The sequence below is a fragment of the Lacerta agilis genome, chromosome 3 (genome assembly GCF_009819535.1).
Source record: "Lacerta agilis isolate rLacAgi1 chromosome 3, rLacAgi1.pri, whole genome shotgun sequence".
Lineage (NCBI taxonomy): Eukaryota > Metazoa > Chordata > Lepidosauria > Squamata > Lacertidae > Lacerta > Lacerta agilis.
In genome coordinates this window covers 84,477,806-84,503,017 of record NC_046314.1, presented here as the reverse complement: position 1 = coordinate 84,503,017, position 25,212 = coordinate 84,477,806, and the positions used below count along the sequence as shown (strand labels likewise).

At 42.8% G+C, this 25,212-nt stretch overlaps 1 protein-coding gene across 6 annotated transcripts in view; it reads left to right on the top strand.

Annotated features, from left to right (window-relative positions):
- LRFN2 (leucine rich repeat and fibronectin type III domain containing 2) overlaps positions 1–25,212 on the top strand; it is a 248,378-nt gene that overhangs the window by 189,125 nt on the left and 34,041 nt on the right. For all 6 annotated transcript variants that reach the window (XM_033144595.1, XM_033144594.1, XM_033144590.1 and 3 more), the window contains one exon: positions 1,897–3,289. In XM_033144595.1, the coding sequence (XP_033000486.1) occupies positions 1,917–3,289 (1,373 nt within the window). In that variant the 5' untranslated portion in view covers positions 1,897–1,916. The remainder of the gene's footprint in view (positions 1–1,896; positions 3,290–25,212) is intronic.

The window sequence follows — 25,212 nt, the reverse complement described above, 5'->3', positions numbered from 1 at the left end:
AGGGTAACTGGGAAAACAGAATACACTTAAAGGAGTCCCCATGGTGTGCAGAAAACCCTTTCGAATGCAGTTTTGCACTAGAAGCTAAGAGAAGTAAGTTTGTAAAGGATGTTCTGCTCGTTGCAAATTAGCCATCTTCATCTCTTTCTTCAAATTGTTTCTTAACTCCTGTTTTGTTTATAGTTACAGCTGCTAGGATAATACAGTAAATTAAAGCTCCAGAATATAATTATCCTTAAGATTCCAAAAGCTGACTATCTGTTAGTAATGGATAAATACAAAGCATGGAGCTTTGCTAACTGTGCTACAGATTTGCATAAATAACATGGCTACAAATGCACTGCATCCTGGTTTAATACAGAAGGTAAAATGAAGCTAAACTTTATCCTGCATTTTGCAGAAACATCCAATATTTATTTGCAAGGCTTAACCAAAGGAGCTGTTTCAATCCTTTGTCTTTCCTCTCTGTCGCAAATTAACAGTGTTAGGTCTGCCAACATCTCAACAATTCGTCGAGCGGGGGGGGGGGGACCCTCTCAAGATAAAAAAGAAAGAAAACGGAAGATAGGATTATTACCTCCCATCTCAACAAGATTGAAATACTGTACTATATTGCACAGCTTAGAAAAGCATTTCTAATAGATCATGTGGTCAGTGGAGGCTTGGCCATTAGCTCCACTGGGGCAATAACCTATCAAATGAAAATTCAAGATATAAAAAAAGTTTTCCTCAAAATCTCAAAGCAACACATTTTCTTGTTTTATTCTTTTTTCATAACTGTAGAGTTAGGGATGCGGGTGACACTGTGGTCTAAACCACAGAGCCTAGGGCTTGCTGAACGGAAGGTCAGCTGTTCGAATCCCCGCAACTGGTTGAGTTCCCGTTGTTCGGTCCCAGCTCCTGCCAACCTAGCAGTTCAAAAGCACGTCAAGTGTAAATAGATAAATAAGAACAGCTCCGGCAGGAAGGTAAATGGCGTTTCCTGCTCTTGTTCGCCAGAATCAGCTTAGTCATGCTGGCCACATGACCCAGAAGCTGTCTGCAGACAAACGCCGGCTCCCTTGGCCTATAGAGCGAGATGAGTGCCGCAACCCCAGAATCATCCGTGACTGGACCTAATGGTCAGGGGTACCTAGAGTTAGAATGGACCCCCAGGACCAATCCCCTGCAATACAGGAAAAAGTGTGATACACATACTCTCATACCACAATTAAAAATCAAGGAAAGGCAGGCAGGATGTTTATATCCATTCCATTTTTCCTCCGAAGAGGAATATCAAGGTGGCATTCATGGGTCTCCCTTTCCTTGCATTATTCTCACAACAACCCTGTGAGGAGGCTGAGAGACAGCGACAGGTCCAAAACAACACAGTGAGCTTCGTGACTGACTGCTGATTGTATCCTTCCACCAGGGATGGCGTGTCCCATTTCGCCACCTGAGGCAAAACAGGGAATGTGCTGCAGCGCTGCCCCTCCACCGCCCTGCCCCACTGAAACATCTCTTACCTGGCAACAGCAGCTTCTGGCAAGATATCACTGAAATTACATAAGATGTTGAGTTTTATTGTACACCACCATAATATTGTTGGCAATTTATATTTATATTAGTACTGTATAAATTACTACAAATGAGTTAATAATTATTATTGTTGTCAATGTATAGAAAGGAACAACAATGTTGAACATTTCTAATTCACCAGGTCATCACCAGCAAATGCCCATTGGGTTATTTTGTTAGAACCATCTACATGCATTTGGCATCTGTTAAGATCAGAGTTCAGAAACTGTTTCTTTGGATTTTTTGGGGGGTGGGGGTCAAATAAATGGGTGTGAAATTGGTTTAATAGCTCCAGGTGGAAAGAACTTTCTAATATATAACTGTATCTCATTCTTGCAGGCCCCATCGTGTGATTTACCATGGAAAAACTGCTCTGCGGCATCCTGGTGTTTGGAGTGGCTGTTGTGGTCAACGCTTGTCCGAAATATTGTGTCTGCCAGAACCTGTCTGAGTCACTGGGGACTCTTTGCCCTTCCAAAGGCCTCCTTTTTGTACCACCAGACATAGACAGGAGGACTGTTGAACTCCGTCTTGGGGGCAACTTCATTATCAACATCAGTAGACAGGACTTTGCCAACATGACGGGCCTTGTTGACCTTACATTATCTAGGAATACCATCAGTTACATACAGCCCTATTCTTTTGCTGACCTAGAGAGCCTACGGTCCTTGCATTTGGATAGTAACAGGCTGCCTGACATTGGGGAGGATATTTTGAGAGGCCTGATTAATCTTCAGCACTTGATTATAAACAACAACCAGCTGAGCTTTATTTCAGATGAAGCCTTTGAAGACTTCTTGTTCACCTTGGAAGATCTGGATCTTTCTTACAATAACCTCAGAAGCATTCCTTGGGAATCTATAAGGAAGATGGTAAACTTGCACCAGATTAGTTTAGACCATAATTTGATAGATTATATTACAGAGGGTACCTTTGCAGATCTTCAGAAGCTGGCCAGGTTGGATTTAACCTCCAACAGACTTCAGAAGCTGCCTCCTGATCCCATATTTGCCAGATCCCAAACAGCTCCATTAACCTCAACTCCATTCTCCACACCTTTATCTCTGAGCTTTGGTGGAAACCCTTTGCATTGCAACTGTGAACTGATGTGGCTGCGGCGTCTTGACAGAGATGATGATATGGAAACTTGTGCTTCTCCCCCAGGACTAAAAGGGAGGTACTTTTGGTATGTCCGGGAAGAGGAATTCATTTGTGAGCCTCCTTTGATCACACAGCACACTCACAAATTGTTGGTTTTAGAAGGACAAACAGCTACCTTGAAGTGCAAAGCAATTGGAGATCCATCTCCAGTTATTCACTGGGTGGCACCAGATGACCGACTTATTGGGAATTCTTCAAGGACAGCTGTTTATGACAATGGCACCTTGGAAATCCTGATCACAACATCCAAGGATTATGGGACATTCACATGCATAGCGGCAAATGCTGCTGGAGAATCTACTGCAACAATTGAGCTGTCAATTGTCCAGCTTCCCCATCTCAGCAATGGAACGGGCCGGGCGGCCCCGCCAAAATCAAGGCTTTCTGACATCACCAGCTCCAGCAAGTCAAATCGAGGGGAAACCAAGGGGCCACCTGAAAGGGCTGTGTTGGTCTCTGAGGTTACAACTACCTCAGCTTTGGTCAAATGGACAGTAAGCAAGTCAGCTCCAAGAGTTAAAATGTACCAGCTACAGTATAACTGCTCTGATGATGAAGTTCTAATTTACAGGTAAGTGTGACTGGCTGTCAGCTTTTCTTAGAAGAGAAATGATGGGGTGGCAGGTGATTTGGTTGAATAAGTTGTAATATGTGCCTTCATCTGATAGACTTGTCACAGAAGACAAGAACTGATGGATAGTGATTCTCCTTTCCTCAGTCCAAGTTGAGGCACATATTAGGAAGGGATCAAAAGGAAACATAGCTCAGAAATCAACTTGCAGTGGCTATGCTCCTCACCGTGAATAAAGTGGCATTCTTAAAATTCCTAGTTCCATCGGCCAATGTTGATCTGTAGTTTATTAGCCCATAGCAAATGACACAGCTTAGCCTCCTCCATTTAATGGGAAGTTCTGTCCTCTCCTCTTCCCATAAACATTCTGTCTTCCCCTTTGTGAGATGCCAAACCTGCCTCATGTTGCCCCCTCAGCTTCCTATTGCCCTGTAATCTTATCAAATATGCATGCAACCATGAATACAAATGGTGAGCGGTAACCTTGTTTGAGAAAGTATCCACAGCTTGTTACTCCAGCAATACAGTATTCCAACAGCAATATTGTGCTCATTACAAATGAACATTTATCATGAACATTTTCAGATACAGCAGGGAAAAAAAAATCTGCTGGGACTGAAAACTAAGTGCAGATTAGGTTGGCCCTGAGATCCTTTGACAGAAGATGGGCAGCTTGTTCTTTTTCATGGTCACAGAGAAGACATCCTTTGTGTTCTCTGTTCTGCACATTTCATAACTTCTCAATTCTTTTGAAATATTGAATGGGGAAGGGGATGAAGAGCCAACCCTTCCACCGTCAGTGAAGACTATTGATTTTTTTAAAAGGTACAAATTGCATATCAGAGCGAGCTTCTTGTTTAGACAGTAAGATGCTGCTGCCTTCTCAGGGTCATGTTTCGGCCATCTGAAGGGGATCTCAGGGTTGCAGTGACCACCTGCAAATTAGTAGGCTTGGGAAATAATGAGAAATATTTCCCATCAATCCTGCAAGGGCATGAAGCATGAAAGTCTATCAGACTGAGAATCACAGTTGCTGGAAATGTTTGTGCTGGTGTTATTAAGATTAATGGCAATGCCGACCAGCTATGTCTAGGTATGTTCCTATGGAATTTCTACATTATACTCTTGCCTTCTGCATCTGCCTGTACTCTGCTATTTTGTTCTTTTGCTGTAGGTTGGGTGTTTTTTTTTTGTTTTTTGTTGATAATTTTAATAGAAATTTGTAATTATTTGAATTATTAGATTTTTGTAACCCGCCCTGGGACCATTTTGTGAAGGGTGGGCTACAAATACAAACAATAAATAAATATCCAGGTCTGTGCTGGATACATCTTTGAAGGGGTCATGTGATGTTAACATTGTGCTAAGCCTGACGTGGACCCACAACTTTAGCTCCACCAGGAATATAGTTTGAGGTGCTGACTTCCATAGATCTTGAGAAAGAATCATAGAATCATAGAGTTGGAAGAGACCACAAGGACCATCCAGTCCAACCCCCTGCCAGGCAGGAAACACCATCAAAGCATTCCTGACAGATGGCTGTCAAGCCTCCACTTAAAGACCTCCAAAGAAGGAGACTCCACCACACTCCTTGGCAGCAAATTCCACTGTCGAACAGCGCTCACTGTCAGGAAGTTCTTCCTAATGTTTAGGTGGGATCTTCTTTCTTGTAGTTTGAATCCATTGCCCCATGTCCGCTTCTCTGGAGCAGCAGAAAACAACCTTTCTCCCTCCTCTATATGACATCCTTTTATATATTTGAACATGGCTATCATATCACCCCTTAACCTTCTCTTCTCCAGGCTAAACATACCCAGTTCCCTAAGCCGTTCCTCGTAAGGCATCGTTTCCAGGCCTTTGACCATTTTGGTTGCCCTCCTCTGGACACGTTCCAACTTGTCAGAGGAAGAGGAGGAGAAAGAGAGGAAGGAAGAAGTAGAAGACAGAGAGTTTCCAGGCTCTGATCCTGGGAAGGCTAGAGCAGATGAGGGGAGTGCTAAGTGCAAAGACAAGTGCAATACTTTCCTGGAGGGCGGAGAAAATAATTTTGCACAGCAAAAACATGACCCCTCCTTCTCTCTTAGAAAAGAGAGTGCAAAGAAATGTTAAAGGATGTGAATCCACAGTCTGTTTGCACAGCACAGTCCTCCCAATAGAGGGAAAAACTTGTGATGCATTTCATACTGCAGATGACCTTAGGAACTAGAGGGAAGAATTCCCAGCACAGGAGTCATAATGGCCAGATAGACTTCTAAAGAAACAACAGCTTCCTGTACTCTTTGTTAGGCACTGCCATGTTCTGCCTCAAATATAGGAAGCGTTCAGGACCATCATGGAGGAGCTAATGTACACTAATGATGGCTGAAGTACAGGGATCAGATCCACTGAAACAATACACCAAATTATCTTTCCAGTGGACCCTGAGACACAACTTCCTACCAAGAATACAGTTACCTAGTCCAGTGGTCCCCAAATTTCTCCCCCTGTGCATTACTGACAATCTCTGAAGGTTTTTGTGAACCACTTAATGTTGCTTTTCCCCTGCCTGTTTTAGCAATTGTTATGCACTGTGCTAGATGCTGTATGGTTTTAATTGTATTTTTGTTACTTTAATTTCTGTAGCATTTTACAGAATTCAGATTATAATAACAGTATAGAAATATTGTATAGAAAGAGCAATAAAAAGACAATTTAAAATCAGTATGGATATTTAATGCAAACATGCCATGGACTACATGAATGAAGTTTGAGATCCCCTGCCCTAGTCAAACACAGTCTGGCTTCTGCAATGGGAACCTTGCAATTTCTGGCAAGAATGTCCCCATGTGGGCTGGGATATATTGAATAGCATATGCAAATTGCAATCCTACTGAAGGTGAAGGACGTCGACAAATTTGGCCCATGACTTCGTAATCCTGCTGGCTGGAACTATGTTAGAATGAAGAAATTCTTCTTTTGCTCCTGAAATGTGGATCTGAGAAATGCTTTGCAACTGTTGGATTTATGACAGACTTAGCCTCATTTTATTTTGCTGTATTTCTTATTAAGGGTGATAAAAGCAAGTCTGCAAATTAAGAATTACTGCAGCATCTCAGTCTGCGTAATGGTTATATTCACACTATGAAAATGTATATTGGATATTTCCCAAGATTTATATTTTTCATATATATTTTACAGCCTGGGGAGGATAATCGGTAAAATATAAAAAATGTTCCATGTCTCAAGCAAATTTAAGCAATTGTGGGCTGACTAGATTACTTAAGATTAGATTTTATTATATATAAATAGCCTGCAACACTAAATATTTTTTACTAGGAAGTCCCACTGAACAATGTGGAATATATTTCCAAATAAAATTGGATAGGATTGGACTGTTATTTAGATTTTATTTTTACCCTAATGAGGAGATTGAGGATTTAAGATACTGCAAATTTGCAATATATTTGTATCTGTATTGGTGCATATAAAGCTGTCTCACGCTGAATAAGACCACAGGCCCAACTATCTCAGTGCCACCTACACAAGCTACAATGGCTCTCCTGGGTTTCAGACATAATTCTTTCCCAGCTCTCCCTAGATATGCCAGAGATTGAATATGGGACCTTCTGAATGCAAAACACACGTTCAGTTATGTATATTACGGTATGTTGATGCCTCTGGCACCAATTGGGTGAACTGGTGTGATGGCACAGGCTTTCCATGAACTTTCCAAATGCTAAGGGGTTCACTTGGAATGTTTTTGAACACTCCCAGTACTTAGGGCAGAATCTTTTCCATCTGTGTGACAAGGGGTCAGTTTGACTGGGATGGAAATTTGATGGAGGTCCTTGGTACAGCAGTATTGAGCTGGTTGAAGACAGGTAAACAGTCTCAGGAGGAAGAAGAAGAAGAGTTTGGATTTGATATCCCGCTTTTCACTACCCGAAGGAGTCTCAAAGCGGCTAACATTCTCCTTTCCCTTCCTCCCCCACAACAAACACTCTGTGAGGTGAGTGGGGCTGAGAGACTTCAGAGAAGTGTGACTAGCCCAAGGTCACCCAGCAGCTGCATGTGGAGGAGTGGAGACACGAACCCGGTTCACCAGATTACGAGTCTACTGCTCTTAACCACTACACCACACTGGGAGGTAGAGAGCCAAAGCATCAAGAAGTCCCAGTGGTAGATGCTTGTGTTAAGACTAAGGAACTAGGCAGTGCTTTTTTTGGGGGGGGGGATGCAGGGGTACTCATACCCCTAAACATTTTGTGAATTTAACAGGAGAAGAAATTAATTGGGGGGGGGGGAATACTCTAGCACGGTGATTGTTAAGTTTCGTTGTTACCACCTCTGATGGCGGCCTCATTTCCTTTCCTGGTGTAATGCATGTTCTTTGTACTTTTGTCCATTTACTGTATTTATTTTTCCTGATTTGAACTAGAAAATGGTGATTTTATTGAGTCAAAATGAGAGTACCCCTAAACATATTTTTTTTAAAATAGAAAAAAAAGCTCTGGAACTAGGAATACACAAGGAATTCAGCAGCTGCAAAGTCTGATATAATCTAACATGATCCACAACTCCAGAACTAATATGTGGATTAGAATTTAATTATCCACCAGCTTTGACCCTCCTCAACTGTCCCTGAATGCATAAAATATGATTCTCAGCATAGCTAAAACGGGGTGGTGTATGCAGCTTAAAATGAGCATTTTTTAAAAAAACAAAAAAAACACCATGCATATTTTGAGATAAAATACATTAAAGATACAAAAAATGCAGGTTTTTTATATAAAAAAAAAATCACAGAAATGAGATGGAATAAATGTATGAGTGAATGCATGTGCAGGTGGCACAGACTAGAAATAGGCTGATTTGTCCATCCCTAAATAGACTGCTCTTAAGTGGTAGACTTAGCAACTGGGAAGATGAAAAGCAGAGAAATGAAAGGAGACAGTACAGAAAACAGGGAAACGTTGAGAATGAATAAGCCTTGAAGCATCTGAGGCTCTAAGAGAATCTACAGCTAAACTTGGGGGTGATAGGAATTGTGGTCCGGCAACATCGGTGGGCCAACGATTTTCCACCCCATCATAGGGCCTATATGTGTACTCTTTGCCAACCAGTGCCTTCCAGATGCTTTGGACTACAACTCCCATCAGCCCCAGCCAGCACTGCTGTGGCTGAAAGAGTTGTGCACAAATGGCAGGAAAGAAGCAGTCAACCGGTAGAAGTGAGGCATTTGCACTGGCAACCTTAACAGGGCGACAAGAGCCAAAAAGCAGGAAGGACACACATAGGAAGAAATGTTCTTATAAGATGGCACTTTCAGCCTACAATATGATGATGATGATGATAACTATATGTTGCAAAGTCAATTGGAGGAAACTGAGAAGTGCTCAGCATTTTGGAGGATGGCACATCCTTAACACTAGAGTGTAAATTTTAGCTTTGTAAACTAATGTGTGAGCTAATCCTCCCGAATGCCTTGGGAATCAAACGTTTCGGCTCCCAAATGATTGAAAACCGGAAGTGAGTGTTCCGGTTTTCAAACATTCTTTTGGAAGCCGAACGTCCGACGGAGCTTCCAATTGGCTGCAGAAGCCACGCTTTGGAAGTTGAACGGACTTCTGGAACGGATTCTGTTTGACTTCTGAGGTACGGCTGTATTGTCCTTGTGAAAATCGCATGGTGGAGAAATGTCCCAAGCTTGTCATATCATAAGAAGGGACCAAAAGCACATCGAGTGAGACCCCTGGGTATAGGGCTGTATATAAATTCAGTAAACAACAACAACAACAGTCCAGCATCCTATTCTCACTGGCTAATTGGATGCCTATGGGAAGCCTGCTAGCAATTGCATTCTCCTGCTCATGATGCTCAACAACTGGTATTCAGATTGGCATATCCCTTTTTGACAAGTCAGAAAGATTTGTGGATGGAACGGGGAAAGTTCCTCACTACCCTCTGACTGAGATTTAAGGTTGCAACCGTATGTCTACTTGTGTCTCTGCTACTAGTTCATACTCACTCTCTGTCTTCCTCAACATGAGCCCAATTAGCTAGCTGCAGAGCCTACCTGCTGAGCATGGTCTGTGGCATGTGTGTGGCATGAAGAGAACTCCCCTAGTTTCTAGCTTTGCAAACAGCTGACCCTCAGCAGTTCCAGTGCAGTACGCCATCTTCTGTACTCCTTTTTTGGGGTCACAGACTGCCCTGAACAATTAAACTTCCAGAGGTTAAACTTTGAACATCAGACAGAAGAACTGTTGGTTAAAAAGAAATGTGAGGGAATAGAATGGCCTCTGGAAGACTGTTATGAAGCTGCACAATTAATCGTACTATGCGGGCAGGTAGAAGAAGTGAAAGATGAGGAACCTGTGGCCATCCAGATATTGTTGTCTTTAACTAACACCATCCCTGATCATTGGCCATGCTAGCTGGGGCTGATGGGAGTTGGAGTCCGGTAACATCTGGAGAGGCTCAGGTTCCACATCCCTATTCTACAGGCAGAAAGAAGTCCCCAAGAAAGGGCTCTGCTCCCCCAAGATCTTAAACTTATTAACGGAATACAAACGTTACTGCCCAGAGATGTTGATGGGTTCTAAATGTGAGCATTGTTATGATACGTTCTGCCAATACATGCTAATTGTCATCTGGATTGTTACATTGACACCCCAATCATTAGCGGAATTATGTTTTTTTTTTTTGTTTTTTTTTATAAACTTTATTATTTTAAAAAACACTCAGACGTATAACAAATATCACAACATTGAGAACTAAATACAGCAAAACATAACATAAAGGAAAGAGAAAGAAAAGAAAAGAAAGAAGGAAAGATGTAAAGGAAGAAAGAAAAAGAAAAATAATAAAAAGGAAAAATAAGATATTTACATTATTACCAAAAAGAATAATCCAATACAAACATCAAAAACAAAAATTATAACATAATTTCCACAAATTAAAACATTCTGATGTTAATTAAAAAAGACTTCCAATTAAACTCGCTGTTTCTACTATTCATTGTCTATGTTTATCACACAGTTATAAGTTTTTCTTTTTGTTCCTTTTTATCTCTTTATTAACTCTTACTTGATTTATCATCTGGTTCAGTCTATTTCTGCTATGAAGGAACTTCTTATACCATTGTTCTCCAGGTATTCCTTAAATAACTTCCATTCAGTGTGGACTTTTTGTTTGGGCTGCTCTCTTACCCTTCCAGTGTTTATTGCTAGCTGAAGATACTCTAACATCAAATTTTGCCATTCAGTCATATTTGGTAAAGTCTTGTTCTTCCAATTCCTGGCTACTAATATTCTGGCCGCTGTTATTCCATACAGTACTAATGTTCTTTTTGGTTTTTTTAACTCATCTGGCACTATACTTAGTAAAAATAGTTCCGGTTTTTTCTTAAATGTACATTTCAGTAATTTTTTCAGTTCTTCATAGACATCATTCCAGAATATACTAACCTCTTGGCAATTCCACCACATGTGCATATAAGACCCACATTCTTTACCGCATCTCCAACATAAAGGTGATCTATTTTTATACATTTTGGCTAATTTTTCCGGTGTATAGTGCCATCTATACCAGTGTTTTTCAACCTTTTTTGGGCAAAGGCACACTTGTTTCATGAAAAAAATCACGAGGCACACCACCATTAGAAAATTTAACTCTGTGCCTATATTGACTATATATAAAGTAATTCTCTTGAATAGGAATCAAATAAACACAAAGAAAGTATTTTATAATTCTTGGACTTAAGAGCAGGGGTCCCCAAACTAAGACCCGGGGGCCGGATGTGGCCCAATCACCTTCTAACTGCTGCCTGCGGATGGTCCAGGAATCAGCGTGTTTTTACAGAATTGGAACCTGTCCTTTTATTTAAAATGCATCTCTGGGTTATTTGTGGGGCATAGGAATTTGTTCATATTTTTTTCAAAATATAGTCCAGCCCCAAGTAAGGTCTGAGGGACTCTAGTCTTGTACCTGAGTGACTTTTTGTGACAAAGACATGAGTGGAGAAGCTCCTGAGACATCCTGACATGATATAATTAACTGCCATGCCACACTTGAGAGCCCAGCCAATGTGGTGTTTCCCTTTTTTGTGATGATCTTGTGCTTTGGGAAGTTCAAAGAGGTTGAACCAGCAAGTGCGAAAAAAATGCAAAAGGAAACCTACACATCCTAATTATTCATCATTTATTAGCAAAGTGCTCTCACCCAGCTGAAAGGAGCCAGGCTTCTTATTTCCTCCAAACAGCAAAAGAATTCTTAATTAATTTATGTAGGTTGGAGATTACTGCACTTTGGGAAACATTTCCCTTGAGAGGTTATAGATGCGGTTTTGCATCCGATTTGGTACTGAATCCTCTCTCTCTCCCCCCCCCCCCTCCCCGGCCTCCGCCTCGCGCGCGCTATTTCCAAGCCCCCACCCACGTCCACCGCCGGCTCCCTCCTCCTCATCTCCAGCCCGCTCTTTCCACCCCCCCTCCCGCTTCTAAGATGCGCGCGCCTACATTGGCCTCGGAACCCCACTCGCGACAAAGCGCGCACGGCGCGCAGGATCCCTTCAGGGCCACGGCGACGGCCGAGGAGGCGGGGAACTCCGGCAGGCCGGAGGGCGCTGACGATTGGCCGGCAGGAGGGCAAAGGAGGGAGGGAGGCGCTTTTGAGGCGGCTGGCCCGGCTGCCGCATCCAGGGCCGTGCAATGCAGTGCAGTGTAGCCTCGGCGCTGCTGGGGCAAGGCGGGTGTCTCTTTTCGGCTCTCTGTACAAACGCGCGGGCTGACCCTGATTGGCTGAAGGAAGGCAACAACAACGGCCGGGACGTTTTGCCCACGGCACACCAGGCAACATCTCGCGGCACACTAGTGTGCCGCGGAACAGTGGTTGAAAAACACTGATCTATACAACATCTTTAGAGCATTTTCCCTAAGAGAATAACAGGCAGTGAATTTTATATCTACTTGCCAGAGCCTTTCCCATTGATCCATCAAGATATTGTGGCCTAGATCTTGGGCCCATTTGACCATTACAGATTTCACCTGTTCTTCTTTAAGATCCCACTCTAATAATAAATTATACATACGTGAGATGTATCTGCCTTTGCTTTGTAATAATTCTTTTTCAAATTTTGAATTTTCTTTTGCAATACCCATTTTTCTATCCAATATAAATCTTTGGTGAATCTGGAAATATTGTAGCCAATCATTCAAATGTTCCTTTACCTCTTCGTATTTTTTTAAAGACCATTCCTCTTGTTGTTTTTCTAGTAATATTTGGTATGTGGCCCACCTCCCTTCCATACCAGTGGAAATTATCACAATCAAAACATTAGCGGAATTATGATCCTCTTTGTCAATTACGTCGGGGAACTCCTGCAGCTATCGCTTGACTACAAATTTCTGTGGTGTGTTTTATTTGTGACATCTCTTGATGATGCTCCACTGTGTAAGGCAAATCAGAATAACAACGGCTCAAATACCAGTATGCACGGGTTGCTGTAAATGTAAGTTTTGCAGGGTCTCAGACTGAAAGAGAATAGGGAAAAGCTGAAATTTGCAAGAGTTCATTTCATAGAATCATAGAGTTGGAAGAGGCCACAAGGGCCATCCAGTCCAACCCCCTGCCAAGCAGGAAACACCACCAAAGCATTTGATCTACTGGTATAATGCCAAGTAGAAATGAGCCCCGTCCATGCACCCAAAAAACATGTTATGACTTAAACTGGGTAGGGAGAGTTTTTTACACATCCAGCTGTGCCTGTTCTACCCACAACATTCCCACACGGAGTGTGAAGTTTTGATGATTGTTTATAAGTACATTAAAAGCCTCCCCATGGTTATTAACCTTGCATTATAAGGGGGGGTGCTTCAGACCTGCTCAAAATGAAAAGGTTGGGGTGGAGTGGGCATACCCAAAATGTGAAGGGGCATTGAAGACTCAACCAATGTCTCCCTCTCCAGTTTAAGCCTTGCTGCAGTCTTTTGAATGTATGAATTGGGCAACTGATGCAATAGAATGCAATGAGAAATGGATCAGCATGAGCGAGCTTGTGGAAGGGCCCTAAACATCCTCACACAACCCATGAAACAACCCAGTTCTATTAACTATAACCCATCTCTCAAAATTCAAAAACTTTCAAATGTGACTTAGTAACCTGATAAAGAACGCATGTTCTATGGGATATGGTGGAGCTGATGTCCAAGTCAGTGAAAAGGCTCCTATATAGCATGAGATGAAACAGCTTGTTCAGAGACAGGTGTGGAAATTTCGTATCTGGCAATGATTGCCATATTGGATTTTTTTTTTATTCGCTGTGACCTTTAGCTATATAAACATTTTTTTTGTTTATCGCAAAGACCTAAAAATGTGACTGCTACTGTTGCCATAGCAATGTGCTATGTTATTAACAAAATGCTAGGATATCACTGTGAAATCATGATGCCACAGAGTGAGTTCAGATGAATGTTGAAAATGGCAAATGATATGGGGACTGCAGCACAGGAAGATGCTATGGTGCCTAGTCCACGAGAGTTCTGCCACGTCTATGATGTGCAGCAGGCTTAACATCTCCTTGCTCAGCTCAGCTTTCAAAATTAATCCAGTAAGATATGAGTTCTGATGGTGGTGTGGTGTAGTGGTTAGAGTTTTGGACTAGAACCTAGGAGTCCAGGGTTCAAATCGCCACTCAGCCATGAAGCCCAAGGGGTCACCTTGGGCCAGTTACCTCCTCTTACCTGAATCTACCCCACAGGTGGTTGTGATTATAAAATGGGAGGAAGAAAACTATGTATGCCACCTTGAGCTCCTTGGAGGAAAGGTGGGATACAAATGCAAGCCAATATCACTTCAGTATACCATCTGAATCCAGCTAGATTACAAACATAGAATGCATGGATAAGGGGGTACTATTAAGTGGAGTGTGGTCTATTGGCAGAAGATGTTTTTTTGGGGGGGGGCGTTGGCTGCTATATGTTGGTCACCATCCAACTGGAAGTGTGTAACAGTACTTTTGCTTTGTAATGGGTGTGCAACAACCAATTATTTGGAAAATCTCTTTTTAATGTAGCAAATCATGTTTTGAAGATTTGTGCATTAGAGTCATAGTTTCAAACTCTGCCTTGGGAATTTTACTTGCAAAAGGCTGGCTGTGTTCTCTGTAACTTTGGTGCTAATCAGCTGCAAAGACACGGGAGTTATACTTGTGGAAGTGAACAGATCACAGGAAGTTTTCTGGATGTTAAGAAAATTATCTCTAGCAACTCTTTAAGCCACTCGGTGATGCTGTGTTTTAGCGCTGTCACTAATTGTTTATCTAACTCATCAAAGGCTCTACATTCTCACTCCAGGCACATTGAGGATGAGTAACTCCACGGTGCTTACCCACAACAGCTGCCACATTTCCTCTTTTAGCTGTGCAGCACCCAAATGACAAGGCCCTCCCTGGCCCTTTCAGTATGGAGAAGCTACTGCACGGAAAGTCTGTTTTGTTTAAACTTCAGATGACTCGGACTTCCGGCGGCGGCGCCATCGCCGGGTGGTCGAAGGCTGCTTCGGGTCCGAAGCGCCTTGTCCATCCCGGGGGTTAGGAGCCCCGCTACCGCAAAGCGGGGCTCCGGTTGGGGTGCGGGAAGAGCGTCCCGCACCCTGGGCTCCCCGGCTGCGCCCGCGGAGGCTCCGAACCCTTCCCTTGCCCCCCTGTAAAGGGGGAGTGGGGGTGAAGGGAAAACGGAGCCGGGCTTACGGGGACATGCCCCAACCGGGATGTAAATGCGGCGGCAAAGCCCGCGGTGAGCGCCTATGTTCTACCTGTGAAGAATGGAGCTAAAGGAACCCGGTGGTCGTGAGTAAATGATCTTGGCAGAAATCGTGTTTTTGGAACGATCCGGGGGGAAGGAGAAGGGCAGCCTGCCTCCCTCCCTTCGAGCTTAAGAAATTAACCAATCTGAGTGATCGCTGCTACAGAACTGGTTATAAAGTATTTAAAATTGATACATGAGACTGGCAAACTTTTCTCTTGGGAAGTTAACTAGCGGAAAATATCTCCATTTAAAGTTGCGGTGTTTGCGCTCCAGTTCAGGAAAATGGCGATGAACAAAGAGACAGGAGAAGAAATATGATACCCACTTCCTCCTCCTCTGCCAGTATGCTGGGTTTCGTCCTTGAACTGGTATTGAACTCTGGACTAACGGATGAACAGAGGCTCACTGCCTTGAAGGTGGAACTACTTTGTAGAAAAGTCAAAGTCTTGTGTGGGGGTCTGAAATGGAACCAATTGCCCACAGAGGAGGCTTTTAAAACTTTTGACACTTTGGAAGAAAGTCTTGCCAAGGAGCTGAGAGGGTGGATGGAAAGATGGAAAGAAATGAGTGAGCTACTTCGGAGAAGAAATTCGCTTTTTGGGGGTGGCAGCCCCAAGGCGACGTTAAGATTTGTTATATCCAGTCCCCGAGGTGTGAGCTCGGGGGCCAGGGACAGAGAATTAAGATATTTACAAGAAGAAAAGGAATGTTACAAAGAACCGGAGAAGCTGAGAGACGATGAGATGGATACCTCTGAGCTCGTGGCAAGGAGAGTTTTGGACAATGCCTGGATCTGTGGACGTTTGGAGAGGGAAGCTGTATGGAAGTCCAGTGTTGATGCCATTAGGAGAAGAATGATGGACAGAGGGGGTGTGGGGTGAAGCTTTAAGTAAAATTTTAAAGCAGTCTGATATGGTATTTTGAAATCGGAGGGTGAATACTGTCAACAATATTTTGTTTTATTTTTTGTTTGAATATGAAAGGAGATATTTCAAGTTTCTATGTTATTAGCAGCGGTTTAAAGGGTAGAAGATATAGTGTAGATCTGATGAGAATGATTTGTGAAGATTTATGAGGATTCAGTATAAGTAAAGTTAATTTAAGTGGTTTAAGTTTATAGGTTAAGATGATTGAGATTAGGATGAGGATGAAGATGAATGTTTTGTTTCTCTTTTTTTGTATATAATTAAGTTTAATTCTTAAAAGAAGAGGTTAAAAAGTAGATTATGGATACAAACTCGAAGGTGAAAAGGCAGGGGAAGTCAACTGTCAAGATTAGGAAAAAGAAATTTTTATGAGATGTTTAATTAAGAAGAAAAATCATGGCAATATTCGTATTAGATGTGTAATTGTATTTGTTTTGTATGTGTATAAATGTAGGTGGGGTCAAGGGTGTATGTTGTTATAAGTAAAAATGTCAATAAATTCTTATAAAAAAAAAATAAACTTCAGATGACTCACCGTTGTCATGTGTGAGTCGGATGTTTTAACTTATTCATGTTTGTGCACGTCGTGAATATTAAAAGCCAACAAAAAGGGCCACTGGCTCCCTCCCTTGTGTCATTTTAAGAATTCCACATACTACATTGTGTAGGAGATATTGCAAAGGAACAGAATTGAATGGGCTACATGTATTTTGTACATGTTTTGTATTTGGGTGGAGGAAATATCATTAGGAACCTAGGAAGCTGCCTTCTACAGAGTCAGGGTGTAAATAACCCAAAGAGTGCTCACTAATTGTTCCCCATTATCCTGGGGGGGAGGGACAAGTGGGGCACCCCACGGTTATGTCCTGGGCCCATTGTTCTTCAACGTCTTGTCGTTCAACTGTAGGAACATCAAGGGCGAATACAAGGCATTTATTTAAGCAACAATTATCAGATTTCATACATCTCTAGCAATTTGGTACCAACATACTTTAAAGGTTATATCCTCCCACAGTAACCTCTTTTGACATTAAAATCATTCTTGAAGCCATGTACACCTTGAGGATTGATGCACACCTAAGACAGGGTCTTTTCTGTTTTGACACTCCAATTTGGGAATGATCTCCCTGGGGAGGGTCACCTGACACTGAGTTTGATGTGTTTTCACAGGCAGATGAAAATGTTTTTACTTATGCAGGCTGGGACCCAACCTGCCCGCAGACTGTCTCATCAGAGTGGTGCATGCTCTGGTTATCTCACGCTTGGGCTACTGCAATGCGCTCTACATTGGGCTACCTTTGAAGGTGACTCGGAAACTACAACTAATCCAAAATGCAGCAGCTAGGCTGCTGACTGGGAGTGGCCGCCGAGACCTTATAACACTGGTATTGAAAGACCTACATTGGCTCCCAGTACGTTTCCGAGCACAATTCAAAATGTTGGTGCTGACCTTTAAAGCCCTAAATGGCCTCGGCCCAGTATACCTGAATGAGCGTCTCCATCACCGAGCCCAGCCATGGAGGTCCAGCTCTGAGGGCCTTCTGGCAGTTCCTTCACTGCAAGAAGTGAGGTTACAGGGAACCAGGCAGGCGGCCTTCTCGGTAGCAGCACCTGCCCTGTGGAACGCCATCCCTTCAGATGTCAAGGAAATAAACAACTATCTGACTTTTGGAAGACATCTGAAAGCAGCCCTGTTTAGGGAAGCTTTTAATGTTTGATCTTTTATCGTGTTTTTAGTATTCTGTTGGTAGCCACCCAGAGTGGCTGGGGTATAAATAATAATACGTTGTTGTTGTTGTTGTGGTTTTTAGACTGTTAATCTAACTTAACATCACAGTGGACACATTTTATTTTGGGCAGTGGACACATTTTATTTTGTTCTTTACTGTGTGTGTGTTTGTGCGCGTGCGTTTGTGTTTATTCTGTTTTAAATTACTGTTAACTGCTGTGGCTGTCTTTGGGCTGAAGAATGAGATAAGATGTGAAAGGATGAACTAAGCAGGGACATTTTCATGTACTATCAATGTCATGTACTCTGCTTGAACTTCACGTGTGGAAGAATTCATTTTCCCTATCCACACCTTTGCTTTGAGTTCCTGAAGTAATGACTCCAACTGAGAACTGAGATTAAATGGCATGGCCAAGTCAGCTCCTTTTCTCTCTCCTTCCTTTCCTCCACCTTAGGAAATGGTTGAATCTCACTTGTTTGTCACAAGTCTGTTCTGAAAACTAAATACAGTAAGACAAGAAAAAAGATTACTGCCACATGACAAAAGTCTAGAAAGCATCTCTCACTGAAAAGAAATGGTGTGCCAGGGAAACTCACCTATAGCTCAGTTCATAAGTCAGCATGAATGTGTGCATCTATTAATATCAGATCTCCTGGTTTCTCATTTCCCCCAGTCTTTAATTCAGTTCTCCACATTTCTGCAGCAATTTTCAATTTTTAAAAACAAAATTCTGATTAAATTTGGCAGCATTTTAGTGCAAATTTCTCCTAATAAACACATTTAGAGAAGTGCAGATTTTGAAGGAGGCCTGTATTTTGGTTCTCATATTGCTTCAGAAAGTGCAAATTAACTAGATTCACCTTTAAATGCAAACCCCATCAAATTTCTCCCCTATTCCAATAAGCTAGTTAAGAGAATGTGCATGACTTTTGGCCAATTTACTCCTATTGATTTAAATTAGGCTCTCTAAGAATAAAACCACGTCTTTTCTCACAACTGCACTGTCAGCTGGCCAACCACAGGGCTTTTATTCTTGCTAAGTACCTGTAAACATCACACTAATTACACATAGCTTTGTCTTCTGCATGTGTGGTTGCAATTGCTCCTTAAAGATAGGGAAATTCTGAGAAGTATATACTGTCTTTATTTCATGCCTTGCAGCAAATTGTCAGAGCATGGAAAATAATAGATATCATAAAAGCACAAAGCATGCTTCCCAAGAGAAATTATTGAAGCACAGAGACTGGAAAACTACCTTGGCTTCTCCAGTTTTGTTTGATGCTGGTTTGTTTTTCTTTAAACAGCCCCCTTCAGGCATTCACTGGAAAGGGCAGTTGATTCCTGCCCCCAATGTCCTCATCTGCACAAGAGGGCCATCATGATTTGTGACTTTGCAGGGCCTTGTTTTCTTGAAGGTGAAGTGCAGGGCATCATTTCCTGCCAGAGATCAAGGGAGTTGTAGGCAAGCTTCATTATTCCCAGGGGGAAAGGGCAATAATTCATGTGCCACTTATTCCTAGAAAAGCAGTCTGATGAGCTTGGCTGAGGCCTTCTGCTGCTGGCCACCCTCCCCTTTTCCAAGGCAAGTGGTTTCTTCCACCTCATGGAAAGGTGAGGTCTATTGGGAAAGAGGGAGGATAGGGTGCAGTGTACAGCATAAAACAAATACAACACACACACACACATACACACACACACACAAACCCAACAGATAAAAACCTACTTGCTCATAAGCTTAATCTATGCATGGTATAAATGGATCCAAAATACTATCCTTTTTTGATCTGAATTACAGTGCAAACCTAACACCCACATGTGTTGGTGGGGAAAGGTAAAAAAAAACTACTAGCCCTCAGTGGAGGCTTACAGCAGGGAAAACCGGGATAAAGTTCAAACCAACACTACGAAAACAAGTTCATAGTAACATAGCAGAACAATAGCAAATATAAGAACATACATTTCAGTACTATAAATATAATACAATTGCTTAAACAATATGCGGCATCTACTGTAGAAGCAAAACTAATAAGGGAGCTTCACTGTTTCACATCAGTCCTAGAAACACCCCTCCATGATATTGTTCCGTGATGTTGCAACCAGTTCAAGGAGGGTGTCCCTTTCTGTTTGCTTCCTCCTCCTTACTCTCAGTGCTGCCCCTAGAAAAACTCACCAGGGAGGTGGACAAGTACAAAACTAGAATCACTTGGCTCTGCCTATCATTGGCTCCAGTTATGCCTGTCAGTGGCTCTGGCGCCACCTACTGCTGGGCTTCCTGGCGTATGCCCCACTACTACCAACAGACACCAGACACCGCAGCGTACCCTGCCATGCTGGCTGAGTTGGAAGTTATGCTGGTAAAGAGAACAAACAGGAGGCATGTCAAGGGTAGGAATGGGCTAGGGAAACAAAATAATGCTGCATTCTAACTCCCTTCATTCACTGGTACCCCCACAGAGCTCAGTGTAACTGACACCACCCCAAATGCAGATGTAATTAAATTCATGGAAGGGCAGAAAATGAAGTTTTATACTGCTTTCTAACCCAATCCAGAAACCTCTGGCAGCACCATGCCACTTTAAGAAATCTCAGCTCACCCCCCAAAAAATAGAATCCTGGGAGCTGGGATGCTGAAACCCCTATTTCCCTCACAGGACTACAATACACAGAGGTTTAGCAACCAATCCCTCTTCCCAGGGGACTCTGGTCATTGTAACCCTGTGAGGGGAGTAGAGGGTTTCTTAACAACTCTCAGCACGCTATACAAACTACAGTTCCCAGGATTCATCGGGGAAATGGCATGACCATTTAAAGTGGTATAATTATGGTTTTGGTCCTCACACAGAATATACACTAGCGTATCTGCCCTGTGATTTGGTACCTGGTTAGGCTTGCTTTGCCCCGTTGCTTATCCATTTATTTTTATTTTTAGTTGAACATCAAATTTTCTTTTTAGTGCTTCTGGTCTCTGCTGCCACTAAAGGAAGGATCTCTTTTTGACTCAGGTTCCTCATCTCCATTGAAAAATAACTCTTTGGATGTTCTCTCTTTCCCTGCTGTGTTGCTTATGCAGTCCCTCTCCTGCCCTATAATGATGTTGACTATACTTTATGTAGCTAATTAATCCAGAGCTGTAATATATTCCAGCAGCAAATAATGTCCCAGAATTTCTCTTTGGGATTCTCCAAGGGACCATGGGTATATTTCTGGGGGGGGGGGCGGTATATACAGCTAACTTGAAGCAGAATTTATGATCTAATTGGAGGATAGGAGAGAGATAGCAGTGGTTTGTGTAATTCTGGAACTGGGACTCTGCAAAACCTCTAGCCAAGATGCTTCAAGGCAGAATGGCAACACTTTGTTATTATTGTTTTTTAAAGGCAGAATAATTATTTCAAACATCTTACAATTGACTTTAAAGGACAAGTTTATTTAAGCATCTTCAAATGCAAAGAGCTAACATTGGGGAAATTATTTCAGCCTGAAGGCTTTGTTCCTTTCTGGGTAAGCTTCTGAGGGTCATTGGTGGACGGGCCCAGAGGCAGAAGTGGACAGTACAACAACAACTGTAAATTTTACCTTTGTAGGCCAGTTTCTACACAGACTCACACACCCCTTTTTATCCTCCATTCACGCAAGAGTCATGATCAGAGTTTGAGGAAACATCCCAGTCAGGCAAAAACACTCAAGGAGGTTGTGAAACACTTGGGGGTGGCCCATCCTGCATCCCTGTCCCCATCCTGCCCCCACCAAAGTCTCACTTACTAAGGTCATGTGGTGGCTTCTGGCAATATCTCACCTGAGTTCTGTGAGATCTTACTGGAAGCCACCACAGCTGCATGACCCTGGCAGTGGCAGCAGGGGTGGGCAGGGTACCTACAGGGGTGCTGCCTCCACTGCAGGATTCTGCTGCCCGATGTGGCTGATTTAGTCTGCCTCATGGGCAGCCCGGCCCTGGAAGCACTTTTTGAAATGGCTCTGTTACCATTCATTTTGTAGGGGGTAGTGTGTGGTTTGACAAAATAAAAAAATGGTGAGGACATTGAGCGGGGCTTCTGAATTTCATTACAATAGCAGTGGGGAACCTCTGGCCCATCTGCGTCTTCCCCCTCTCTGAAGCCCCATATTTTTTACTTTACAACTAATTCCCTCATCAGCTGAGCAGTGGGGGGAGATTGTGGGGAGATGAGATTTCAGCATCCCTTCCCTCCACTGCCTTCCTACTCAACTGATGGGAGGAAAATAGCCCAGAAAAGGGATACTGTGACAGAATTGGCCTGCAAAGCCAATAGTGGTTGAACACAACAAAGTGTCTCAACTGGTTTTTCCAACAATCCCAAAGTAGCTGTAAAATCTTCATTCTGGATCTTTACTCAGAGATCAGAGGCTTCTTAAACATATCCCTGGCTCCATATTTTGCTCAGTGCTGCTGCAAGACAAGAACACTTCTCTCTTCTCTCTTCGTCTTCCACTGCAAATGACTTGGGCCAGCCTCCATTAGCAATGCCCACTATTCCTTCTTCCTGAATACATCTAAGGGATGATGAAAGATACTCGGAGTCCAGTGTGACTTTCATGCTCTTTATTCAGCTCATAGTAGTGAGGAATGTAGTTCCCCCAAAACGTTTGCTTTATATACACTATTTACACAATGGGCCCCACGTGATTGGCTAATTCCGGGATACTCCTGTATGCCAATCAGAGTGCGGATTCACTTCCACCTGGAGCTGGATTGGGTGGCTCCTGCAGACCAATCAGACTCCTGCTATCTCAATCCTATTGTTCAGGGACCAGTCAGACTGCTGCAATCTCAATCCTATTGTTCTGAGACCAGTCAGACTGCTGCAATCTCAATCCTATTGTTCTAGGACCAATCAGACTGCTGCAGTTTGGATCCTATTCAACTCAGTACATAACAGATGACTTCATGAAAAGTTAGAAAGACAGGGATCTAACATGCTGGCATGTTTGGAAATCGGGTCTTCCCTCAAAGAGGGCACGTGTTGCAGTGAGACCTGGAAACTGACACCCTGTGTTGTGGGTGGGTACAATTGGTCAGCCACAACACCCGATTGGAAGATCCCTTGATGCTCGGTTTAATTGGACCAATGGTGCGCAGTCCGAACGGATCAAGGGACCTATATATACCCATGCACGTGACCAAGAGCTTCCTCTTTCGGCGCGTGCATTTGGAACACCCACCCACCTCTACCTACTTTTAGGGCTTGTGCCCTTAACCTTGCTATGTCGTCGTGTGTTGTCTGTCGTTGGGACAGGGGCACGGCAGGAATTTTCCCCACTTGGTTGATTGGCTGTTGCCATTTGGGTTTCGCCTGCCACATAGCAAATCATCACAACTTGTAAGGTTGTGGATAGGCTCTGGTTCAGGTGATGGGATGGGAGAACGCTCTTGCCATCCCTATGTGAAGGGTATTCCGTTAAAGGAATCCAGGAACTCAATGGTTTTGTTAACCCCTGAGAGGGGGTTGTGCCCGTGCCTGAGTCCAGGGGGACATTTGGCTTATCCAGGTATTCACCCTTGGCTGACCTATGCTGGAACTCTGGATCAGCGCTACCTGCATGGCAGGCAGCTAGTCAAATCAGAGCCTATGCAACCACTCACTTTCTGTAATCTATTGAGTTGTGGCCTAAATTCTGCCAAAAAAAACCCAACTAAAATTTGAGTCAAGTGTGAATTTATTTTTTTTGGGGGGGGGGTTCTGGGTCTGAACACACAATAGACAACTAAGAGAGCCTAAAGGCCTGGGTGGGGGGGGGAATTGTGAGTGCCATCTACTAAGTCTGAGGGCAGGGGGAATGAGACAAGAGAGACAAAAGGCTTATAAACATTGGTGTGGTGATCACAGCATTTAAGGAAATTTTTAAAAAGCAGATCACCATTTCAGTGAGCATGTGGGGCTGCTGTGATCTGTCCTTACCCTTGTTTTTTAAACAACAGGTTACAAAAAATGTGTTAGCTTTTCCAACTTCTATCTGTTTGCTTAAAATAAATTGCTGTGTGCTTTCCTCCCTCTTTCTATCTAGCTCAGGACAATCGGAAATGGTAGCATTTTATTTACTTATAAGATATTTGTGGTGTTGTAAATATTTTCCTTTTTCCGGGATATATGGCTTGGGGAAAAGAAAGTTGCTGTTTCGCTGCCTGAGCACAAATTAGTGGATTTCTGACTCTGTGTATGTGTGTGGGTGACACAATAAAGTCAGAAAGAAATTGCTTTCATTTGCTTTCTGGAACAGTAACTGTGTTGGACTGCCGTGCTAAGAAAAAGTTTATGTATAATTTATTTGGGAGTAACCCAAATGATCCCAAGCAGATTCCAAGGACAGACCCTGCTTTTAATCACAACGAATTATTTTCCTAGTTCACTAAAATCATACTTCTCTGAGCTTTGGGTGTGAAAGCAGGATGTAAACAGCACAGCTAGACTAAAAGGTTGGCTGATTCTTTTGCAATCATGCTTTCCCTTAACCTTTCTTTCTTTCTTTCTTTCTTTCTTTCTCTCTCTCTCTCTCCCCCCTCCCTCCCTCCCTCTTTTAATATTGATCTAATTTGAATATAGCAAAAAGATAAACATCCAGATCTACATTGTCAAGCATTCATCACAGGAGTGCTAACTGATGTGGCCTAAGTACTAGAGATTTTATTGTCCCTGTATTAAATGTGAAGGTGAAATTCCAGTGAACAGTTGAATAAAACATCCAGGTTATGTGTGCCATTTCTTTGAAGTGTAGCAGGCAGCTAAGCCCAATGGATCTAAGGAAGTTTCAAGGCAGAGGTTGCTGAGCAATGAAGCAGTGAAAGCAATTAAGAGAAACTGTGGAAACGTCCTTAGCCTTGTTTCTTGCCCAGAAATCCTCCATCTATGGTGCTTTAGTGTGTTCATCCATTCAACAAATTATGCAATAAAATAGGTCACCATTTTACAGGTGGGGACCTGAAGCAAGAAGTCCTGATCTGCGCAAAAACAAAACAAAAACAAAACTGAAGTGAGTCCATGGCACAGGTCTCCCAAATGTAAGCCCAACTGATTATCCAAATGATCACAGTTCCTCCTATTTGGTTGATAAAGAGAAATCAGAGCCTGTGGCAGAAATGAGCTAGAAATATTCTGGCATGATCAGTTGTGCTTTGCTGCGCTTGCAATTATATGATTTTTAAAGCAGCAAACAGCGATTCAGAGAAGTGTGATCTGGATAGCGAAAGGATGCAGTTACTCGCTAAAATTGCATCTTTATTGCTGTGACTAACAAAACAGAGGTTTCAAAGTCAAACCAAACATTTCAGCTTCTACCCTTCTTCAACCATCCTGATGTGAATCAAAGGGTGCTGATGCCAAGGTGGCAGTTACAGAATATTGAGGACAGAACATTCAGAAGTGCTGCATTTGCTGTTGATAGCAGTGGTGGATGAGGGGCGGTGGGCAGCAGCAGCACCGAGGTGATGGCACTGTGGTCACTAGGGC